This window comes from Citrus sinensis, chromosome 6 (assembly GCF_022201045.2).
Source record: "Citrus sinensis cultivar Valencia sweet orange chromosome 6, DVS_A1.0, whole genome shotgun sequence".
Taxonomy (NCBI): Eukaryota; Viridiplantae; Streptophyta; class Magnoliopsida; order Sapindales; family Rutaceae; genus Citrus; species Citrus sinensis.
Genome location: NC_068561.1, coordinates 11,544,058 through 11,566,104, shown reverse-complemented (window position 1 = coordinate 11,566,104; position 22,047 = coordinate 11,544,058). Strand labels below are relative to the sequence as shown.

The following is a 22,047-nucleotide window of genomic DNA, read 5'->3' as shown; positions in this document are numbered from 1 at the left end:
ACCCTTGTTTTCCTTTAAACTTTTTGGTGCTACAGGATTTTTGGATATTATGAAAACAAAAAAGAAAAAGGTTAATGGTAATTACTGATTTCAACTAGGGGAAAATTGCAATCGCACTTAAATAAATGATAAACTCTTATTTTTATTTATTTTTGGGTAATAAGGGAAGATAGCCAAAGACTGGTATTTTAGAAACTTAGAGATTTAACACAATTAAAATGATTAAGATGCCACTCTTACAAAGTAAATTTTTAAGAGCAATGTTAGGCATCCGAATATTTAGGTCTCAATTTGAGTTCCAATTGATGTGGTATTCATCCATTAGATGGTGATTAAGTAATTTTACAAGTTATGAAATTTATCATCTAATAAATAAGTAACATATGACATTGGGAATCAAATTGGAACGCAAATGGTAAGATCCTAACATCATTGAATTTTTAATACCCTACCCAAGTGCCCCTTTGTTAAGCCATCTACAATCCTCATTTCGTCCAGTGCCTTCTCCTCCAACCATTTCACAAACTTCTTAATAGCGTTCGCATTCCAAAGAACAACAGGACACATCGATGGATCTTTTTGTATTTTCCAATGCGCTACAGAACTGATGTATAAGATTTGCACGCGTATATATTAATGATTATATTACTATGCCGTTAAGTAGTATTGACCCACATTATACAAGTTCTTAAGAAATAAACATAGGCATAGTTGAATAGCATCCCACAAATTTCAACCCACAACAATATTATACAATAAGTTTCCTTACTAATCAGGATAAATGATTACATTAGAGAGACAAGGCTAGCTCATTCATTAGGACCTTCCTGCAAATGTAGCAAGCACTCACCTACATATTCTAGTTTCTCTTGCTTGTATCTTGTTAGCATAAGCCTACCAAAGCAAAAGGTTGCTCAAATAATTGCACACGCATTCCACCGCTGAAATTCCCATTATATACCCAAAATTTTGTGCACTAAGCTCCAACTCTCTTCCGTGAACAGATAAAGTTGACTTTGTGGTATCAACCCTATCTACTAGCCAATCACATAGTTCCTTTTATCATCAAACCACAATTCTGCTCAAAGAGTTTACCAAATCCTAGGGAGCGCACAACCGCTCTTTGTTCCACCATCAGGTTGGCTGCCATTTTTGCAAATTGTTTTGGTACATACCTCAATATAAACTTTATCTTCTTGCAATAAGGTTTTGTTTGGTATTGAGATTGGGTAATTGTAACTTAAAAGTTATAAACACTAAAGTATTCGATAAACATTTGCTGCCTACGGAAGTTAAGTTGATCGGTCCCACATATATATAATAAAAAACCTATAATGTCTTTCTTATTTTTATCAAAATTATTATTTAAAAGTCATATTTACTACACACTATCAATTTATGTTTCATTATTACGGCTTTTTTTGTCACAACAGTCGTGACTTAAAAGTTACAGCGTCTCAATACCAAATAAAACTTGACAAGCGTTGCTCATTGACTTTTGCTTGCTGATGTGTTTGCACTTCTTCTCTGTCCGCAGATTCTTAAACTTGGGTCCAATTTCCTTCAAATAAAAATTTAAATAAAAATAATGGCTATGGTTTTTTATGTGAATAAAAAATTAATATTTTCTTATATTTGTTGCTATGTTAAACAATTTTTCTTATAATAAATTATATTTTATATTCTTAAGATAGAATATCGAGCAAATGATCTATTTATCTCTTTCTTTTTTTAATTTTTTTTGTGACAGAAAGATTTTTGATATTATGAAAACAGTAGAGAGTAAATAATATATATTAATTTTAGTGAGGAAAAAACTAGCAATTTCATTATTTCATATAGTAGTTGTTGGGGGAAAAATTACAACATTATTTATAATTTAGCATATTGGTCGGAGTTAGGACAAAAGTTTTATTGTTTTAGTAAATTTATTAATTTATCCAACGTTGGTTCAGTGTTATATAGATTGTATATTTAGAAGTCATTTTTGGGGTTAACAAAATGACAATTGACAATTAACAAAATGACAGTTCGCCGTTGAGAATGCTCTCAACCGAAAGCTCTCTCGACAAGAACAGCCCCCCTCCCCTTGAGGATGATAGATCGACTAAGAAGACCAAATTCAGAGCACAAGGGGAGGATGGAGATAACCCATCTATGCTATCCTTTCAGGATAAGCTTATGGAACAACAAAGGGGGATGATTGATGCTGAAATCGGCAGAGAAGAATTCATGGGAAGGGAAAAGGATATTGAAATCGAAAAGGAGGATGTGGTCATTGAACGGGAAGGCTATTTACCTTCGATTTCTTTTTCACAAAAAGTCCATGAGCAACTAATAAAACCATGGCAATCCACTGTGGTGGTGAAACTCCTTGGTCACATGATTGGATACAAAGCACTTTGCTCACGGCTGGAAACCTTGTGGCCAAATATTGAGGGATACTCTGTTATAGATTTGGACAATGGCTATTTTCTCGTTAAGCTCAGGAAGGAAAGCGATGTTGATTTTGTTCTTACAGAAGGGCCATGGCTGGTTGCGGGACATTACTGGACTGTTCAGCCATGGTCGCCTCATTTCGGCAGCTCGAATGAAAATATTGACAAAATCACGGCACGGATAAGGCTTCCAGGTATGCCTCTACACTACTACCATAAAAAAATCATTAGAATGTTAGGACATGTCATTGGAAAGGTTATCAAAATTGATTATAATACGAAATTGGCCACAAGAGGGAAGTTTGCCCGTATTGCAGTTGAAGTATCCCTTGGAAGTCCTTTAATCTCTCAATTTTTATTGGATGGTAGAATCCAAAGGATTGAATATGAAGCTCTCCCAACAATATGCTTTGGATGTGGAAAGTATGGACACATTTCTTCCTCATGTCCAGATATTTTGAGTTTGGAAACTAGAGGGGAAAAGGCAAATGATATGGCTCTAGGTGGAAATACCAATGCAAATTCAGAGGTCTCGCCGGCGGTAGTTAATCTGGAAAATCCAAAATTTGGCCCGTGGATTATCGTGGCTAGGAGAGGAAATTATAGAGGAAATAAGGGAAGAGTAGATGCAAAGGAGCCGAATCAAAACAGCTTTGGGAAACAGAGGATAGGCTCCAGATTTAGTGTTTTACATCAGGAAAGTGGGTTAGAAAATGATGCTGGGGTGAGTTCAAATGCGGCTTCCACCATGGATAACCACAAGAAGACCGTTGATCTGACCAAAGACAAGGACATGATGATATCACGTGACTCTAAAGGACCCACCCAAACGAAGCTGGCTGGGAGCAAAAGAAAACTCGTGACCAGAAATGAGAAGACTGACACACCTAAACACACTGCACCTATACCTTTACGTGAAATACACACTAGACCCCTCCCCCCCACAAATGATCCCAGCTCATCAAAGCAACAACCCCTCGAGGCCATGGATAGAAATATCTCAAGAAACAAATCTAAGTTATCTAGAACCCATCATCTTGAACCAACTTTAATCCCAACGTCGCTGGATCCTAAATATCATTCAGTAATTATATTAAAAAACAACTTTGAAAATGAAACCTCTCAGGCCCCCTTGTCAATCCCTCACAAACCAAACCCAATTGAGGAGCCTCCTGATATAGGAGATAGAGACATGGAAAATGTGGGGGAGGAATCATCCGACAGTGAGTATATGGAGGAATCAGAGGATGATGATTTGGAGAACTTAGAAGAGTCTCAATTTTTTGTTGAGGCGGATAATATGAATGTTAATCAGCAAGGCTTTGAGCCTTTGGAGTAAGTCGATCCTTCTCTTTCATTTTTGTTATATAATGAATCTGTCTTTCTTGTTTTGGAATTGCCAGGGGGCGGCCTCGCAGTCCTTTAGACAAATTTTCAGGATGTTTACTCAAAGTTATAAACCTCAACTTGTGGCTCTTTATGAACCTCAGATTAGTGGAGTGCAAGCGGATGACTTCATTCGTCATAGTGGGTACGATCATTCCCATCGTGTGGAGGCGGCTGGTTTCTCAGGTGGAATTTGGCTTCTATGGAAAGCGGGTTTAGATGTCACTATCCTCATTAACCATAGGCAATATATTCACCTCCAAGTGTCAGATAAAAGAAGGTTAATCACCTGGGTCACAGCGATTTATGCAAGTCCTGTCCCTTCTCTCCGAAGCTCTCTTTGGAATGATCTGAATTATTTGGCTGAGAATATTCAGGGTCGTTGGTTGCTAGCAGGTGATTTCAATGCTATTCTTTCAATCTCAGAGAGCAAAGGAAGCACTAATAACCGTAGCCAACCTTGTAAAATTTTCAAGAGTGGTTCCACAATCACGGCCTCTGCGACCTCCATTATACGGGACCAAAATTTACTTGGAAAAGCGGATCCCTCTATAAGCGCTTGGATAAAGCCATTTGCAATGATAGGTGGTTCAACACTTTTAACAAGGCGCGAGTATTTCATTTACCAAGATTGGGGTATGACCATCGTCCTATTCTCCTCATTTTGAATAATGAGAGTAAGGGAAACAGAGGGTTAAAACCTTTTCATTTCCTTGCTTCTTGGCTCACTGACAAGCGGTTCTCGGGCTTTGTTTCTCAGGTGTGGAAGAATGACGTGGATTATAATGTCTCGGTAAAGGAGTTTATTGAAAAAATTGACCATTGGAACAAGAATGAGTTTGGAAATATTTTTAAGTGGAAAAAAAATATCTTAGGTAGATTAAATGGAATCCAAAAAGCTCTAGAGAGTCACCACTCGGATAATTTGGTAAAGTTGGAAACTCAGCTCAGCAAGGAGCTTAACGACATTCTTAATCAAGAAGAACTCTTGTGGCTTCAGAAATCTCGATGTGATTGGATCCAGTTTGGAGACAGAAATACTTCTTTTTCCACCAGAGGACAATGACGAGGAGAAGACATAACCAAATTGTCTGGATGAAAAATGATAAGGGCCAATGGATTTCGGATGAGGATGAACTTAAGGCTCATGCCATCAATTTTTTTACCAAGTTATACACGGCTGATAATAATTCTATTGAGAGCTACTATATCCCTAATGATTTTCCTTGCATTGATCTAGGAGGAACCATGACATGGAAAAACCGGTGGATGATGAGGAAATTTGTGACACTATTTTCAGCATGAAACCGTTAAAGGCACCGGGGAGGGATGGCCTGCACGCTATTTTTTACCAAGCTCAATGGGAGGTGGTGGGAAAGTCAGTTTGCAAACAAATCAAAGATGTTTTCAATGGAGGGACAGTGCCTGAAGATTTCTTGAGTAATCGTTCTTATTCCTAAAATTGATAATCCAACTAGTTTAAACTCTTTCCGGCCAATTAGTCTTTGCACAATTATGTACAAAACGATCACTAAAATTATCGCTAATAGACTAAAAACTTTTCTCCCTGATCTTGTAGGTTCGCATCAAATGAGCTTTGTTCCAGGAAGGCATATCACCAAAAACATTATTATTACCCAGGAGGTTATTCATAGTATGAGACAAAAGATGGGGCAAACGAGGCTTTATGGCTATCAAAGTAGACTTGGAAAAAGCTTATGACAGATTAAGTTGGGAGTTTATCAAGGAGACTTTGGATTTTGTGGGTCTTCCTACAAATTTTATACGAATCATAATGGAGTGCATCACTTCCGGCTCCATGCAAATTCTTTGGAATGACAAGCTGACCGAATCTTTCAAGACTTCTAGAGGGATTCGTCAGGGGGATCCAATCTCTCCTTACATTTTTGTGCTATGTATTGAAAGACTTAGCCATATCATTAATCGAGAAGTGCAGCAGAATCGATGGAAACCCATAAGACTGTCCCGGAATGGTATACCCCTCACCCACCTTTTCTTTGCTGACGACCTTCTTCTCCTTGCAGAAGCCTCCTCTGATCAAGCGAAGGTGGTGATCAAAACTTTCAAGAATTTCTGTAACATGTCTGGAGAGAAAGTTAACACAGAAAAAACTCATTTATATTTCTCAAAAAATGTGGCACCTGCGGTGTCAAAGGAAATTAGTGAGCTAAGTGGGTTCTCAATCTCCAAAGACTTGGGGAAGTATTTGGGTATGCCGCTTCTTCATGGTCGGGTGACCAATAAAACCTATCAGGAGGTCCTAGATCATGTTGATAAATGGCTATCAGGATGGAATGCGAAGCACCTCTCTTTTGCTGGAAGGCTGACCCTTACTCAAGCGGTAATCCAAGCCTTGCCAATTTACTCTATGCAAACCACAATGATTCCGCGAGGCATTCAAGAAAAAATCAATCGCATTTCTCGCCGATTTATATGGAGTGGAAATAGCGGGAGGAATAGCATGGCCATGGCTAGCTGGGAAAGAATCTGTCAACCTAAAATGGTAGGCAGGCTTGGATTAAAAAATCTTTGCCACATCAATGAGGCGTTGTTGATGAAGATTAGGTGGAATATTGTTGTGTCCCCTACTAGCCTGCAGATTAAAGTGTTATGCTCTAAATATGGAGTTGAGAACGATAACCTCCTCACAGAGTTACCTACAAGATACGGATCTTATGTGTGGCGTGCTGTGGGCACGGTGTGGCATAAAGTCTTGTAGGGGATTTGTTGGCAAGTTATTGATGGATCAAAGGTTCATTTTTGGAAAGATTGCTGGGTTATGCAAAATGTCATGTTGAAGGATTATGTTGTGATGCCGATGCCGAGTAATATGCTGGAAAACTCGATCAGGGATTATGTGAACGATCATGGGCAATGGAACTAGGATGCTTTTAGCAATTATCTTCCTCACAGCTTAGTGCTTGCTATTGCTGCCATTATGCCTCTTTATGTCGAGGGGGGTACGAACCACATATTTTGGGGCTTCTCGACTAAAGGAAATTTTACAGTGAAATCAGCTTACCAAAATATCTCAAGCAGAGTCTCCAGACATAGTGGACCAAGATGGGATCTTATTTGGAGCTGGAAAGGGCCACAAAGTTTAAAAACTTTCCTGTGGTTGGCTATTCAAAACAAGTTAAAGACCAAAGCTGAGCTCGCTAGAAGACATATTTTGGCAGAAAACATTTGTGAGAGATGTAAAGTTTGCGTGGAAGACTCTCTTCATGCCCTTAGAGATTATGTGGCAACCAAGCGTATTTAGTTAGACATAGTCCCGTGTAGCTTACGTGGAAGCTTTTTCTCTTTAAACTTAGAAGATTGGATTCTTACTAATCTAAAGCCAAACTGTTATGATTGTAATGGAGTGGACTGGTCGGTAATTTTTGTCACGGCAATCTAGCGGTTGTGGTTTTGGAGGAACCAAGCTCTGTTTAACAATGTACAGAGGAGCAATCAAAACATCACTTTAGATATTATGACAAGAGCTGAAAATTCCCATAAAACCATGATGGCTTTGATCAAGCCTGGAGCTTCAAAGATGGTTAAATATTTTGGGTGGAAACCACCTCCTGAAAATGTTTTCAAATTGAATACTGATGGGGCCTGCAAAAAGATGAACATGGCAGCTACAGGGGGCTTGATAAGAAATGCAAATGGGAAATGGATTGCTGGATTCTATGCGAACATTGGAATTAGTTCGGTTACAAATGCTGAGCTTTGGGGTTTATTCTATGGTCTTGACCTGGCTTGGAAGATGGGAATTCGGTCGTTGTTGGTTGAGGTTGACAGCAAGTGCATCGCTGGTCTTCTTGCAGACACGAACAATAACCCAAACAAATTTTCTTATGTGATTCAAAGTATCCGAAGGCTCATCAACAAAGAATGGCATGTGTGCATTAGCCACATTTACCGTGAAGCAAACTTTGCAGCGGATTTTCTTGCAAATTTCGCAATGAGGCAACCTCTTGGTTTTCATGTCCTCCACAACCCTCCTAATGGTGTTATTAAGTGTTTAACTTATGACATGTACGGGAATGCTTTCCCACGTTTTGTTTCGGTCTAGCCTTGTTTGGCTCCCTTTTATATCAAAAAAAAAAAAAGAAGTCATTTTTGGGTCTTTTGGGGGGAAAAAAACAAAAGTTGTTGGGGATAAATAAAAAAAGCTGCTCAAAAAAGCTGCTCAAATTGGCAAACAATATAGGCTGCAGCAATCTATTTAGTTGTATTACAGGAAACAAAATCAAAACCACACAATTCTAAGAATACCATGTTTAGTTGATTTGTGTAACAGGTGAGCATAAACAATGAGAAGAAAAACAAAAAGAGGCCCTTTATCTCTTTCGATTAGATTTAATTATGGCATCGATAGTCAGTTAAAGCTTTGAAAGATAGATTAATGTGATCCAGATGCATGCATGATACAAAAAATATTGCAAAAGGTGGCACAAAACATTGTACACTAGGCTAAGGTTTCTCATACACACGCAAACCCTACCTCGACCTTCTAGTACTCCTAGTCTTTTAGGCCTCATTCCGCGAATGAAAACTGCGAAGCACTTTGCATCACATTGACCTTTAACATGTTGCCCTCGGCATTCACCAACTGAATCGCCAGGTTTTTCCTAGCTTCATCCAAATCATGCTGTAAATTTACAAAATTAATTCTTTCCTTTGTAAGCAAAATATTATACAATAACCTCCTTTGCAATAATTAATACAACTGACTTAACGACATCGTTTGGCCACTCACCTTGAAGTCTAGCTCTCGTACATTGCCGTGGCACTCCATAAACCGAATGACATGAAGGCCACAATCATATCCATTTGGTTGTCTCGAAAGCCCTGTAGTACCTTGCATCACACGAAAACTCTCAAAATAGAGACCTCCGAAACCGGAAGCAGGTCTGATATCAACCATCAAAAGCTCATCAAGCGGCCTCAACTGCAACATCATAATTTCACGCAAAACACTATCAGTTAAGAAACCTCTTGAATTTTAACAATTTATACATTACAAATCTAGGATCAATTTTACTCACGATTTTTTTCGCATCTCCTACCAAAGCGTTTTTTCTCATGTCACTTGGCAGCGGATCCCATATCAAAACAGAACTGCCTGGTATATCCAAAACGACAACATACCAATGAGATGCCCCATGATTTATCGAAACAAAAATCTGCGCATAAAAATCAATCAACGCTCATATTTTCGGCGACATAAAATTATTTTAACTTGCTCGTCACAAGATGCTGCACTTATCACAACATATACCTTCTCACAAAATGCCAGGTTATGCTTAAACAAGTCCCTCATTCGGTCTAGGCTCTCGATATCACATTTTTCATGCAGAACCTTTTGCTGAGTCCAATGCACAAATAAGGTCACATGAAATGAGCCAACAATGAATTATAACACAGTATTTCCAAATCAATCAAAACGACTACTGCATACAGCAAAATAGGTTGGAAGGAACCAGTTGTGGTTCATTTTATCCCCTTTGCTCATTTCATTATTCGAAAGAGTCTCAGCCACCACCGAAATTATCTGCAAATGCAGCCATGAATTTCAGCACAATGAGAGCACTAGCTGATTCAAATAACATATCATGGACCTTTGGACACCATGCACAAAAATTAATATACTCGATACGCTCACTCACCGCACCATGTATCCATCTTTTTGGATAGAGCGACAACATTTCTATCCTACTCAACCAATTCATTTTTGTTTGCACGATAATTTCCCTATACATAAAAAATTATAAACAACACGTTAAACAATAAAAACACCCGCCACAGATTAACAAACCAAAATAAATTATCAACAAAAGCATCCAAGTAACTCATACTTTTTTTTTGCTTTTTTTTTTCATTTTCCTTACCCTTGGTCCAGATCTTCATTCATCATGTATTCAATCAACTTCATCTCGACATCAGACACAGGTTGCGTCAGCACAAATGGCCCAACCCTGAAACCGGTAAAATGAGTACATGGCCTTGTCTCCTCTATGGGTGGACTGTTGGCCAAGCCCACCAGCATCTCCGCAGCCTCCTTCATTGGAGTCTTGCCTGTTGAGGACACACTCATTTTCTTACACATCCTTAAATCCTGCTGCATCATTCAATAAGACAATACATCCATCAATACATTGTCTCTACGAGTACACACGTTTCATAAATTTTGTTAATGACACTTCATCACCGTGATGTGTTCAAGAATCTCAGCAGTAACTTGATTGATATGATGGATCCGGGAATACAACCAGACGACATCTGCATACCATGCTCTGCCCTTTTCGCCGCTCTGTTTCTTTTTAGCCTCTCTAATTACAACTTTACTACTTTCCCCACTTTCTCTCTCACCTCCTTTTATTTTCTCTCCCAATGCAACCTGCATTTACCGTATTCCTAGGATTATCAGCCGTAACAAACAAACAAAAAAAATGCCAACAACAACAACAACAATTTTCCATCCAGATATTATCAATCTACAGGACGCTCAATACATAAACAAAAAATACTTCACTCTAAATTTCATCAAAATTTATTCATTAAATACATGGTGTTAATTCCATACGTCACTTTAATCCACCTAATGAGATGTCTAGGTTTTTTTCTGATGATGCTAATAGATTTTCCCATTATTGCTTCTCTTAAAATTGTTCTTTCTACCTTTTTTCTTTTTAATATTTTGCTATCTATCTTTTCTGGGATAGAGCTCACTATGTCCCATTGAGCATGAGTATATTATTATTTATTTTCAATAAATTTATCTCATCTATGTCCCTTGAGTACACGTACGTATATTATTAATTATCTTCAATAAAGTTGTCTCACTAGTTGAGGCTTGAAAAAAATAATAAAATAAAACAAGTTCCATACGTGGCTTACATAGCACTTTCGGTGGTTTATACATAAAAAAAAAAATTATTAAATTATAAATTTCGTCCAAATATATTCAATCAATACTTGTTGGTTTAAATTCCATACATGGCTTACTCCTTACATGTTACTTTCAGTGGTTTTATCTAGTTTATATTCGGTCATAATTTAAGAACATTCTAAATGTACGATGTTGCTAATTTTTTCTTCTTCCGAATTTACATTGAACATTTAGCAGTGTACAGATATTCTACTAGCATAATTCTATTTTTGGTCCAGGATGGTGCTCTCAGTCTAAGTTTTGATAAAGACTTTTAATGGTAGTCTAATATTTCTTTAGAAGGGAGCTTTGAATAATTTTCACAATTAATTTACTTAAAAGAATGTCCTGAGTCATAATACTCAAACGTCATTAAAAAAATTCCCTAAAACGCATTTCAAGCCCTCTTGAATTATTTTAGGATGAAAACGAGTGTGATATATATCCTGAAAGTCTGAAACCTACTACTCATCTTCTCTACATGTTACAAAGCTAGATTTTTATTATTATTGCACAACTAATACTCCTTCCTTAAAGATTTTGTCTCAAAGGAAGGCATGTTTTGCAGTTTGATTCGAGGTTTACTGGCATTTCTAGGAACCAACACCTCCCAAATACAATTTACCTAACTTTTAAAATAGTTATGAAGAAACTTATTGCTGATAGTGCTTGTTTAAATTGTAACTAGTTACAACTAAAGAATAAGAGTAAAATACGGGATAAGGTATAAATATAACAGCGAAAAGGATAAATAGTTAAATACAAATGAAAATAAACTATCTAGGATTAAAGGATATCATTGTCTTAAAAATACCCTGTCCTCAAGGTAGACCATTTTGAAACTAAAGTCTTCTCGTCGTTGAGTACTGTATTTTTCATAACTAATTTTAGTGCTTGATGGATGCATGACTTCTTTTATCCCACACACTCTTGATATTTCATCTATCTTGTATAAAAGATTCCTTTTGGAAAATTCCTTTTATTTAGGAATCATAAATTCCGCCATTTTATGTATGTGACTTCATCGCTCGGATTGTTCCCTGATCTGTTGTCCAGCTCTAGCTAGTACCAAATGTTATACGACTCAACTTATTTGTAACAAGAAATAAAGCAAAATAAAAAGGATTAATGATAAACAAGTTGGTTTTAATTTTTGAAGTGTAATTTTAGCATTTCAAGGATCAACTCCCAAACAAAATCCATCAATTTGCTAAAATAATTTTGAAGACTTTAATTATTGATAATAGTGCTAGTTTAGATACTAGCTAGCTTACACTTAAAGGTTAAACCTAAAGAATAGAAGTAGAATACTCCATAATCCTAAGATAAAGTAAAATTAATTGACCATTAGATTAATTATTAGATCAAAGAAAATGAAAAACCAAAAAGATGAATTTTAGATTATTGTCTTATGAATTGACTATTTTAAATCATCCCCTTATGTTTGAAAACATCAAGCTATCTGCATTTTTGTTCAAAAGATAGGGGAAAAATGGTGGTGAGTTGATGATTTTTTTTTTGGTCGTTTTTCTTGTATTCTTAATAAAAATTGGGGGGTAAATTAAAATTTTTTTAAAAAAAAATAATGTGAAGATAGTCAATTCATGAAGGATAATTCAAAATTAACCAACAAGATAAATACAAAATGAAATAAAACATATAGTAATCACTGTGAATGATCGTAGCAAGTAACAAGTCTTACAATTAAGTCATGTTTTCCATAGATAACGTTAAAATTTAGTTGTAATTCCTCAAAATCAATACACTAGTTTGCCCAGTTTTCTCAAGACATTTTAGAGATAAGAAAAATGTAATTCTTAGATTATGCAATAATGTATTATAAAGCTAAAAGCAAAACATACTCAAATTAAGCAGAGGCTTTCTAAAAGAAATTCACAAATGGGAGATGAGAGAAATTATTTTAACCTAAATGATAAACTCTGTTTTTTTTTTTAAAGATAAACTCTGATTTTTAAGAGAGAGAAAAATGGTAAAGAAAGAAATAAGGGAAGAAAGCAAAAGCTAGTATTTTTAAATTTTAGAAACTCAAGAGCTTTTTAGGACAATCAAATGATCAGGAAAAGAAAAAAAGAAAGAAGAGAAAAGCCTGGCCGCTTTTAAGCCAAGAGAGGCTCCTCCTTGTTTTGCACTAATCACCTCAACTATTTTAAGCTCCTACCATATATATACCAACCTAAATTAAGCCATAGCATTTCCATACCTTGTCCGTCCCAATGCCTTCTTGCTTCTCCAACCACTTCATAAATCTTTTGATCTCCTTTGCATTCCATAAACCAACAGGACACATCGATGAGTCTCTTTGTACTTTCCAATACGCTACAGAATTGATGTACAAGATCTGCGCGAATATGCATCAATCGTTACACTATGCCATTGGATATAATTGAGCCACCTCATACAAGTTCTTAAGAAATTAAATAGATATCTGCAAAAGTCAATAGTAAAGCAAAAGGGCTAACTCATTCATTCGACCTTACCTGCAGATACAGTAAACATCCACCTATATGTCCAAGTTTCTCTTGCTTGTATCTCATTATTCCTTGCATAAGCCTACCAAAGCAGAAGGTTGCCCAATTCCTGTACCTGATTGTGTTAACATCCTTGATCGACAATAGGAAGGACGGGCATATATGCACTCCACCAGTCGGACAGAGCATTGAATGAAGTGTAAATAGTGTGAATATGACTTTGAATTCATCATCTGCTTGCTTTGACTCGCGTAACATTTCAGCCAATTTCTTAATGTTTATACCATTAGATGTTGCATCAAACCTATCTAAATATCCGGAAACTTCTTTCATGTCCCCATTTAATTCCACATGCATTCCTCCGTCTGAGATCCCCTTTACATACCCAAAACTCTGTGGACTAACCTCCAACTCCTTTCCGTGAACTAATAAAGTCGGACCTTGCAATATCAACCCTGTCTACTAACCAATCACATAATTTTTTTTTCAACCGACCACAATTTAACTCAATAAGTTTACCAAATCCCAAAGAGCATGCAACAGCTTTTTGTTCCGCCGTCGGGTTGGCAACCACTACCGCAAATCTCTCCGGCACACACCTTGATACAAACTTCGGTTTCTCCCCTTTAACATGCGCCACCGCTCCCTGGCCTACGTGTGTGTACTTGCACTTCTTTCCAGGCGGCAGATTCCTGAAGGCCATTCCAATTTCTTTTCTCATCTGCATTAAATTCGTTACAATATATCCATTAGTTAACCCCGCCAGTTGCATCACAAAAGGTTTGGTATTTTCAACAGACTACCGAAATAATTTCACTGCACTTTGTATTTTGACATAAATTTTTTTACCCTCTTAAACTCACCTCATTGGTGATGCGCGCTCTTGCATCCTTGGCCTTTATCTTCTGAACAGCTTCTCCACTGCATAAACCACAAAAGTAAACATATAATCAACAATTTTTTTTCCCTATTTTCTCAAAATTTTCGAAATCTAGTCACCAATCAAATATAGATGCTCGAACTTGAAAGCCACTCAACAGCCCCCTGGGGGCAAACTTATAGTCAACATGATCATCGTGACCCATATCCCAAAAAAAAAATGATAATAATAATTTGCAATCACGATCGACATTACTTACAAATAAGATATAAAACCATACGTAGTGCTACAACTTTTGCCTTGGGTGTCATCTGTGCTAATTTGGCCTTGGTCGTGGTCATGGTCACCAGCTTCATGCCAACTTGGCTTACGCTTTAGGTTTGGCAATGATGGCACCTCCATTACACTTAAATCATCATTACGTAGAACTGCTTCATATTTCTTAGTCATTTCTTCCCATGAGCTACTCATTTTCCAGCATGATAATTAATAACAGCTCTCCTTTAGCCGCTAGCTAGCGCTTCCTATAAGCTAAGCTTTCATACTTTCTTAATCTTTTCCTCCTTACTGATTAAAGCCACAATAGCCTGAAATTTTTCACCGACAATAAATTCTCTTAATTTAAACCCTGTCCACTCCCTCTTTACCCCTCCTCCAAGGTCTATTTCCACAGCCTTTGGATTTTTGTCTTCTAATCCAACGGTTCAGATCAGCTAACTGTTAGTAACAGCTTCTTCAAATTTATTAATTAGTTAACTTACTCAGGAAGGTAAATTATGGCAGTTTCTTTTAAGATTAAAAAAAAAAGCCTAAAATAGACAAGCAATTTTCCCTCTATAAACTGTAAGTAATAACACTAGGATTATGAAGTTAGGATTAGGACAAAAATTTTGTACTCAAAATGAAGTGTCACCATATAATGGCCGTCATGTGGTTCATAAAAATAATAACTTTTATTATTGTTAATAAAAATAATTTTATAATAATAATTAATGTATAACACATCAATTAAGATGTAAATTTTGTATTTCAACTTTATAAATCTAATATAAATTTGTTCAAAAATAGTACTCACTCCACCATCTAACCTCAATCGAACTAAATTTATTTAAATTCTTCATATTGACTTTTTTTTTCGAATTTATTTTGGTCTAGGTGTGGTTCGGATGGATGTTAGTGGTTAGATAAGTAACATTACAATTTTTTTTTCTTTTTTTATAAACTCAATCTACTCTGATTTTCTTGCACTTTCTTACTGATTACCAATTAGGTTCGATGAAAATGTTGTGAACTTTTATATAGGTATAATATATATAATAAAAACTAAATTCTCAATTCATATATGCGAACGAAGTTTAAAACTAGTAAATCTTACTTCCCCTCTAGAGATTTTGCTAATAGAACTCGCTGGCACCCGCTAATAATATAGTTGCTCACTCATCAATGCCACAATAGTTTGTACGAGAATACGAGTTGATATCATTACTCAGGTTTCGCAAAAGCATTCAAAGTGAATGCTACCATTTTTTATGACATGCAACTAGAAAATTAAGAAATATTTCAAACCTAATAGCAAAACATATGTAAAATGTAATGTGCCTCTGGAATAACTCAATTTGCAAACTAACTTCAACAGACTTCACATAAAACATATAACACCTATAAGAATCCACCAATATCTTGATAACATTAAACTGTTCTGTTTTTAATAAAATTATCAGTTAACTACTTCCTCTTGTTTTGTACACTATTACACAATAATAAAGAGGTGTTAGCAAGTTCGGCAATCTATTGTCTATACAGCTACATTATCACCATTACCCATCCTGTTTTCCATTTAACCCACTATTTGTTTCGATGCAGCAGCATCGCCAGTTAAAACACTTAGTGCAGCAGCATTGCCAGTTAAAACAATTAGTGCAGCAGAAGGGTCTCAAACATTTTGGAATGCAGCAGCAGGGTCTCAAACATTTTGGACATTTAGGCCACCGGCAACAGTTGACACAGCTTGGTATCCAACATTTTGGCCATTTAGGTTTCCAGCAACATTTCGTGCAGCCAAGTTTTGGACATTCTTGGCATTTGGGTTGGCAGCATTTAATCCTACAGCACCTGTTAGCAGACCCTGTGTTGGTGTTGGACCTTATTGGTAAATGGAGTTCCTGACGAATCTTATTAAGTCGGATTTTAGTGTTCATGCTCTCCATTTCTTGAATAAACCTGCAAAGGTGGCAGATGTAATCTGGATATAGCTCCAAGTTGCAGTGCCCTCCTTTAATCCACAAAGGCTCATACGGATCTCTTGCCATTTTCCAGAGTTTATTTCCATGCAACCAGTTCACAACATCTTCTGTTCCCTGTCAAATTTAGAACCAGCCCCATTTAATCATTGATCATAAAAAGCCAGTTCTAATAAAGATAAATCAACCATCGATAGTTAAAAATGGAGCAATTTATCCATAATGCATGTCAAAATAGTGCAGAAGAACAAATTGATTTATACCGAGCTCTAAAGGCAAACCTCAAAGGATATGTTTCCGGTATTTACTAATACAGACTGATGAGAATTTCAGGGAAGTTATTCAAAAATTTGTTGGTATTATGCAAGACGACTAAATAACTGCAGATGAGAGACTGGAAGGCTTTACATTATTATATCTTTCGATAAGCTTAATTATGGCATTGCCAGTGCATGTTTGAAAGAGAGATTAATGTATTGCAACAGGTCGCACATGTGAGTGTGTATGCACACAAAACAAATACATTTTCTAGGCTTAGAATTAGAAGAGGGTTGGTGCAACTCATAATCTCACTACCCCAATATTTGCTAGCCACATAAGCCCAAGGCTGCTGCTCCATGAAATTGTAGGTGCTTACCATAATTTGAGCCCAAGTATTGAGACTCTCATTCAACTGTATTAATATATATATTAGAAGTTATGATATTCAAACATAGGATGCAATACAAGTTCAGGAGATAATTATAGATTATCTTTTTTAAACATTCAGTAAAACAGAAATTTAGGAATTTTCTGTTATATTATATTCAATCCTTTTAGAGATACTTATATATCTCGTTCCCCAATTATTTTCTTTTCATATCATAATCACCCCTCCTTCCCAGATATGGCGACTTATAGCTCTATATTAGCTAAAACAGAAATTAGGAATTTTCTGTTATATTCAATCCTTTTAGCGATACTTATATATCTCGTTCCCCAATTATTTTCTTTTCATATCATAATCACCCCGCCTTCCCAGATATGGCGACTCATAGCTCTATATTAGCTAACACTTTATCCAAAGCTATAATTAGTAAGAGAGTAAGGTAAAGTGATGACGGGAGGCAAAAGAAACTAAGTACATGACAAATTCTTGGGTCTAAGCAATGAATACTAAGGCTACCAGAGAATAGTTGCTGATGTCACTTTGACCTCTATTATTAGCACACTAAAATTGACCAAATTTAGAAACTAGAAAAAACTCAATGAAATTGGTACAAGACCAAAGCATCATTCACTCCTATGCAATTAATTCCAGCCTGAAACTAAAATCAAAGAAGCCTAGCACACTAAATTTGACCAAATTTAGACACTGGAAAAACTCAAATGTAACAGGTACGAAAACAGAGCATCACTCACTCGGATGCAAATAATTCCAGCCTGAAACTAATATCAAAGAAGCCTGCAACAAACAGCATCAAATTCAAAATTACCCTTGATGCATCATTTTCCTTTTTTCTTCCACCACTTATTTATAGTCACAACAAACATACAAAAAAGCGGGAACCTCTTTACAGGAAAAAGGGGATCCTTTTAACTCCCCAAGTGCCATTTTCCTTGTTTTGCTATGGGGCCATTTTCCCTTTTCAATCAGCATTACAAGTGTATTTAATTTTGATCAGTATTCAGGGGCCCTAGATTTTACAGTAGCGTGTGTAATGTGAACCCTAGACCTGATCAATTCCTTCAGTCAAGCAAACAAATAATTGCCCTAACAGAAACACAATGCATCATCTTTTCCATCAGAAATAAGATTTCCCCAGACACATCTTTGAGAAATGCAGGGAGATTGTAAACAAGCAAACCTAACGTATACACATTACTGCAAGAACAATCAACAGAACAACACAGTAGCAACAATCTTAACTTTCTGATTGGACTTGAACAGTGGATGTCTAAACAAAGATTTGACACCCACGATTTAATTCAGAACAGCATAAATCAAGTCTTTAGAGGACCAGTCATCAACGCTAATCCACTTAAGCATAATCACAAAGACTTAACTCCTGCAAAGTGTATAACACTACAAAAAAGACGTAGGCTCTCAATATAGCTGAAAGGTGAAGAAAGCATACATATCATGAGACAATGAATCAGGACTGAAATTTAGGATTATTGTTGAGCTTATATCTAATAACTTTACTAAAATGCAAAGAACTAATTAAATCTAAAATCATGTAGTTAAATCATAAATTATGCAAACAATTAATGGTTCACTCACCACCTTCCTTCAGCAATCTATTTGCTTCAAAAGAACTATCACTTTACATTTCCACAATAAACTGTTTATGAGACTACAATCCAGCCCACGTAACATAATGGTTTTGTACAAAGGGAACAAGAACGATGCCACATTGGGCAGAGAGCTCCAGTTGAAAATTTTTTTCTTTTGAAACTTGGCTGCCACAAAATTTAGAGAAGTAGTTATTGGTCCTATTGTGGTATAAAGATGTCAGTGATTAAGAAGCAAAATTTTTCATTGATAATCCAAATTACAAGCAGTTTTCCCTCTATATATATTTGGATTATCGGTTTGTTGTAAAGGAAAAGAACAGAAAATACTGGTATTCAGGAGTTAAAGAATATATTCTATGCTTTTCATAGACTTGGGCAATTTCCTGGCAATTTTATAGAATGCAACAACATAAATGTTGCATGTGAAACCAATAAATCTGAGTCCAGAAGAAGCGATCTAGAAAATTGTTTTCACTGGTAATGGTCATTTTAAATAAGCAACCAATGTGACATCTCCGACAATATAACAATCCTTTCAAGACACTGTATTGATGAAAAATGTGTCTTAAAGAAACAGTTCTGTTTATTGGCAAGCAACCTGGATGATAGGACAATTCTGTTGTTCTCACTTAAGAAATATGGAAGGCATCATCCAAAACCGTTGCTTAATTGTTTATTGAGCTATGTAGAAGCCAATGCAATTTGCAACTGAAAAATTAAGTGGAAACAGTACCAAGGTCAATAAGCCTTGAATACTTAATGGAATTGGACAAGTTTAGCATGAATTCACATAAGTTTCAGCTTGAATTTCATAATTCTCAAACGGCTGCAGAAAGTTGTACATCAGTTTTCTTCTAAAGTTAAGTTCAACAAGTAATTTCTAACCAGTGGAAGGATGTAGGCATTACTAATTTCATAGACAATCAGGTAATCTCAGTAAAGCAAGGACAGAATGAAATATTTTATGTTAATTCAAGAAAACAACAAACTGTCAATTTACAAACTCAGAATACCAGTGATATTATGAGCATATTTCCAAACAAAACCATAACAAGACAAGGAAAATACACTGGAAAATTGCAAGATTTAGAAAGCTTTAAAATTTCAACTTACATGTATAACAAGCACAGGGCACTTCACCTTCTTTATTTTGTTGATATTCTGCATTAATGAGAACAATGAATGGCTCAGACATTGCACTAGAAATAGCATAAACCCTAAAGCTCGAACATAAGTTAGTCAGTTAAACACTCTCATTAGTAACCAAACATTAGCATATCGGGATAATGATATACCCTTTGGCAGACTGCATAAAATCAGAACGCTTGACATCTATTTTACAAACTACACTGACCATGACAGATTCATACCTTGTATATGTCACAGCAAAATGTGAACTTTACATGACAGAGTACACGAAGGCCAGAAAGAATGCCACTATGGAGAACAACACCCCTTAGCCTTGGCAACTTAGATGCCAAATGCAGCGTCGGCCCACTGCCAACTGACTGTCCACATAAAATTAAATCTTCCTGGCTTACTCCATACTCTGTCTGAAGACATTGGTAAACTGCCTCTATATCAGCATATGTATTGGATTCACTTGGCTGTAATATTATAAAGGAAAAAGATAATTAGTTACTTATAGCAATCAACATGACAAGGCTGCAAGGAGTAATATGATTGAAAAGCAAAACCACAAAAAGCACTTCTACTTGTAAGCCTGCTATTATGTGTTTACATTGAAGTAACAGGGCATCTGCTATTGTCACTTAAGTGAAGTGGATTTATAAACTAAAGCTAAACATTAGAGTGTTGACATTGAAGGAACAGGGCATCCACAATTTTCATTCAAGTGAAGAGGATTTATAAACTAAAGCTAAACATGAATCTGATCAGGAGATTCAACAATGTGGCCTTCAATTTAAAGATAGGTTTCTACCCAGATAATCATGTACTTTATAACCAAATTAAGCATCACATGCCGGATTCATCCAAATCATAGCCACGAATTGTCTCAAAGCAATAAGCAATCATTTTACAATTAAACTGCCAATGTGGTGTGAAAAACCATATATTGGTGTATTTATAATGGTGCTTCAATGATTTCCCAACATACATTTATTTTATACATATACAAAATCTCCCGAAAATACAATACTTTCCCATTGCAACTAGTTACTGAATCATCAACGATTTTAGATTCTGTGGTGGATTCTTGTTCCCTAGGTGCATCATATAAACCACAGAAACCAAAGCTGCAATGCAACAAAGCCTGCAATAATGCTCAAAAGGAAGAAGAAATAATGCAGTGACACAATAAAGGAGAATTTGTGGGAATGACGACCTACCTTGCCAGTAGAGGCTCCATAGCCAGAATAGTCATATCTGCACCATAAAATTTAGATGGCTCAGATTAAAATGTAACCCCGTTAAAAAAATGGCAAAATAGAAGCAGAAAATCGAAAACTACATCTGAAAATGCTTTATAGAAATAGTTGTTAATCTCACATATCGAGGAAATTACTATTAAGATAAATAAGACAAAGAAGAAGAAGAAGAAGAAGATAATGTTTCTTCAAAATTTAGCTCATGGAAAAAACAGAGTGCCAGAAATGACAAAGAAAAGCAGTTCTCTGTGAACAAGAACAATATAAAGTGAAAGCTGTGCGTCACAGAACTCAAATGGCACAAAATCTAAGAAATAAAGCCTTTATATAGGTTATAAATCTAATCTCATCCAAATAAAACAGTAAAATAAATCATTTACTTTATGCAGGGGAAAATGAAAAAGTTAAGACAAAGAACAAGAAAAGGCGTAAAAAGACTGGTAACAAGAACAAAACTAAACCAGCCTTCCTAATTTACTTTACTGTCACTTTATCAGTTGTAAAAAATCAAAAACTCAGAAAAACAATCACCCAGCAAATACAACGAATGACCATTAATATGAAAATTAAATTACAGATCTAAAACCAAAATAAAAATTGATTCTTTAACAGAAAAAAAAATGTTGGACGAAGCATATCATTTAAAACAAGATCCCCACAACACAAATAAGATTATATGGTTTCAAAAGAAAGAGTAACTCACTAACCCCATGAGATTAAGGCTCCGTTTGGTACAGCTTATTAAATAGAGCTTATAACAGTAGAGTTTATAGCAGTAGAGCTTATACCAATAGAGTTTTTGGACAAAAAGTCATTGGGTATTTGGTTGTCAATAAAAAAAATACTTTTGAACCATTAAACTGTATGATATTTTTAATATTATATATTTTTAGAAAAACTCTCTAACCTCTACTCTCAAAAGCTCAAATTTTGAGCTTTTGCTAGTAGAGGTAAATTAGCTTATTTAAGCTAAAAAAACTCTACTAAAAAAATAACCAAACACT

The 22,047-nt window shown here is 35.9% G+C and overlaps 2 protein-coding genes across 4 annotated transcripts; both read right to left on the bottom strand.

The window, feature by feature from the left end:
* Positions 1–8,213: 8,213 nt before the first annotated feature.
* LOC112498549 (uncharacterized) lies at positions 8,214–14,729 on the bottom strand. 3 transcript variants are annotated; one of them, XM_025099577.2, is made up of 12 exons: positions 14,396–14,729; positions 14,120–14,177; positions 13,266–13,977; positions 12,989–13,126; positions 10,048–10,236; positions 9,728–9,957; positions 9,506–9,590; positions 9,298–9,390; positions 9,118–9,204; positions 8,885–9,022; positions 8,596–8,787; positions 8,214–8,487 (listed from the first exon to the last, which is right to left on the bottom strand). In XM_025099577.2, exons 3-12 carry the CDS (start codon positions 13,611–13,613, stop codon positions 8,374–8,376), a joined length of 1,614 nt encoding a protein of 537 aa, XP_024955345.2. In that variant the 5' UTR covers positions 13,614–13,977; positions 14,120–14,177; positions 14,396–14,729; the 3' UTR covers positions 8,214–8,373. The 3 variants fall into 3 exon arrangements, with proteins under 3 accessions (XP_024955345.2, XP_024955347.2, XP_024955348.2); XM_025099579.2 differs by having other exon boundaries at positions 9,728–9,954; XM_025099580.2 differs by having other exon boundaries at positions 14,417–14,729.
* A 1,067-nt stretch (positions 14,730–15,796) lies between these two features.
* On the bottom strand, positions 15,797–21,770 carry LOC127903000 (uncharacterized). The gene is made up of 5 exons (XM_052443430.1): positions 21,751–21,770; positions 21,005–21,041; positions 20,024–20,260; positions 19,767–19,814; positions 15,797–16,493 (listed from the first exon to the last, which is right to left on the bottom strand). The coding sequence occupies exons 1-5, from the start codon at positions 21,753–21,755 to the stop codon at positions 15,954–15,956; spliced, it is 867 nt and encodes a 288-aa protein (XP_052299390.1). The 5' UTR covers positions 21,756–21,770; the 3' UTR covers positions 15,797–15,953.
* Between the last annotated feature and the right edge of the window lie 277 nt (positions 21,771–22,047).

Coding starts and splice junctions, on each gene's coding strand:
- LOC112498549 (XM_025099577.2), bottom strand. CDS start 13,613: ATGCATGTGGAATTAAATGGGGACATGAAAGAAGTTTCCGGATATTTA. Junction 9,023..9,117: donor ACCTGGCATTTTGTGAGAAG/GTATATGTTGTG, acceptor TTTTATGCGCAG/ATTTTTGTTTCGATAAATCA. Junction 8,788..8,884: donor TAGGAGATGCGAAAAAAATC/GTGAGTAAAATT, acceptor ATGATGTTGCAG/TTGAGGCCGCTTGATGAGCT.
- LOC127903000 (XM_052443430.1), bottom strand. Junction 20,261..21,004: donor ATGGAGCCTCTACTGGCAAG/GTAGGTCGTCAT, acceptor ATAATATTACAG/CCAAGTGAATCCAATACATA. Junction 16,494..19,766: donor GCCCTGTGCTTGTTATACAT/GTAAGTTGAAAT, acceptor TAAATTTGACAG/GGAACAGAAGATGTTGTGAA.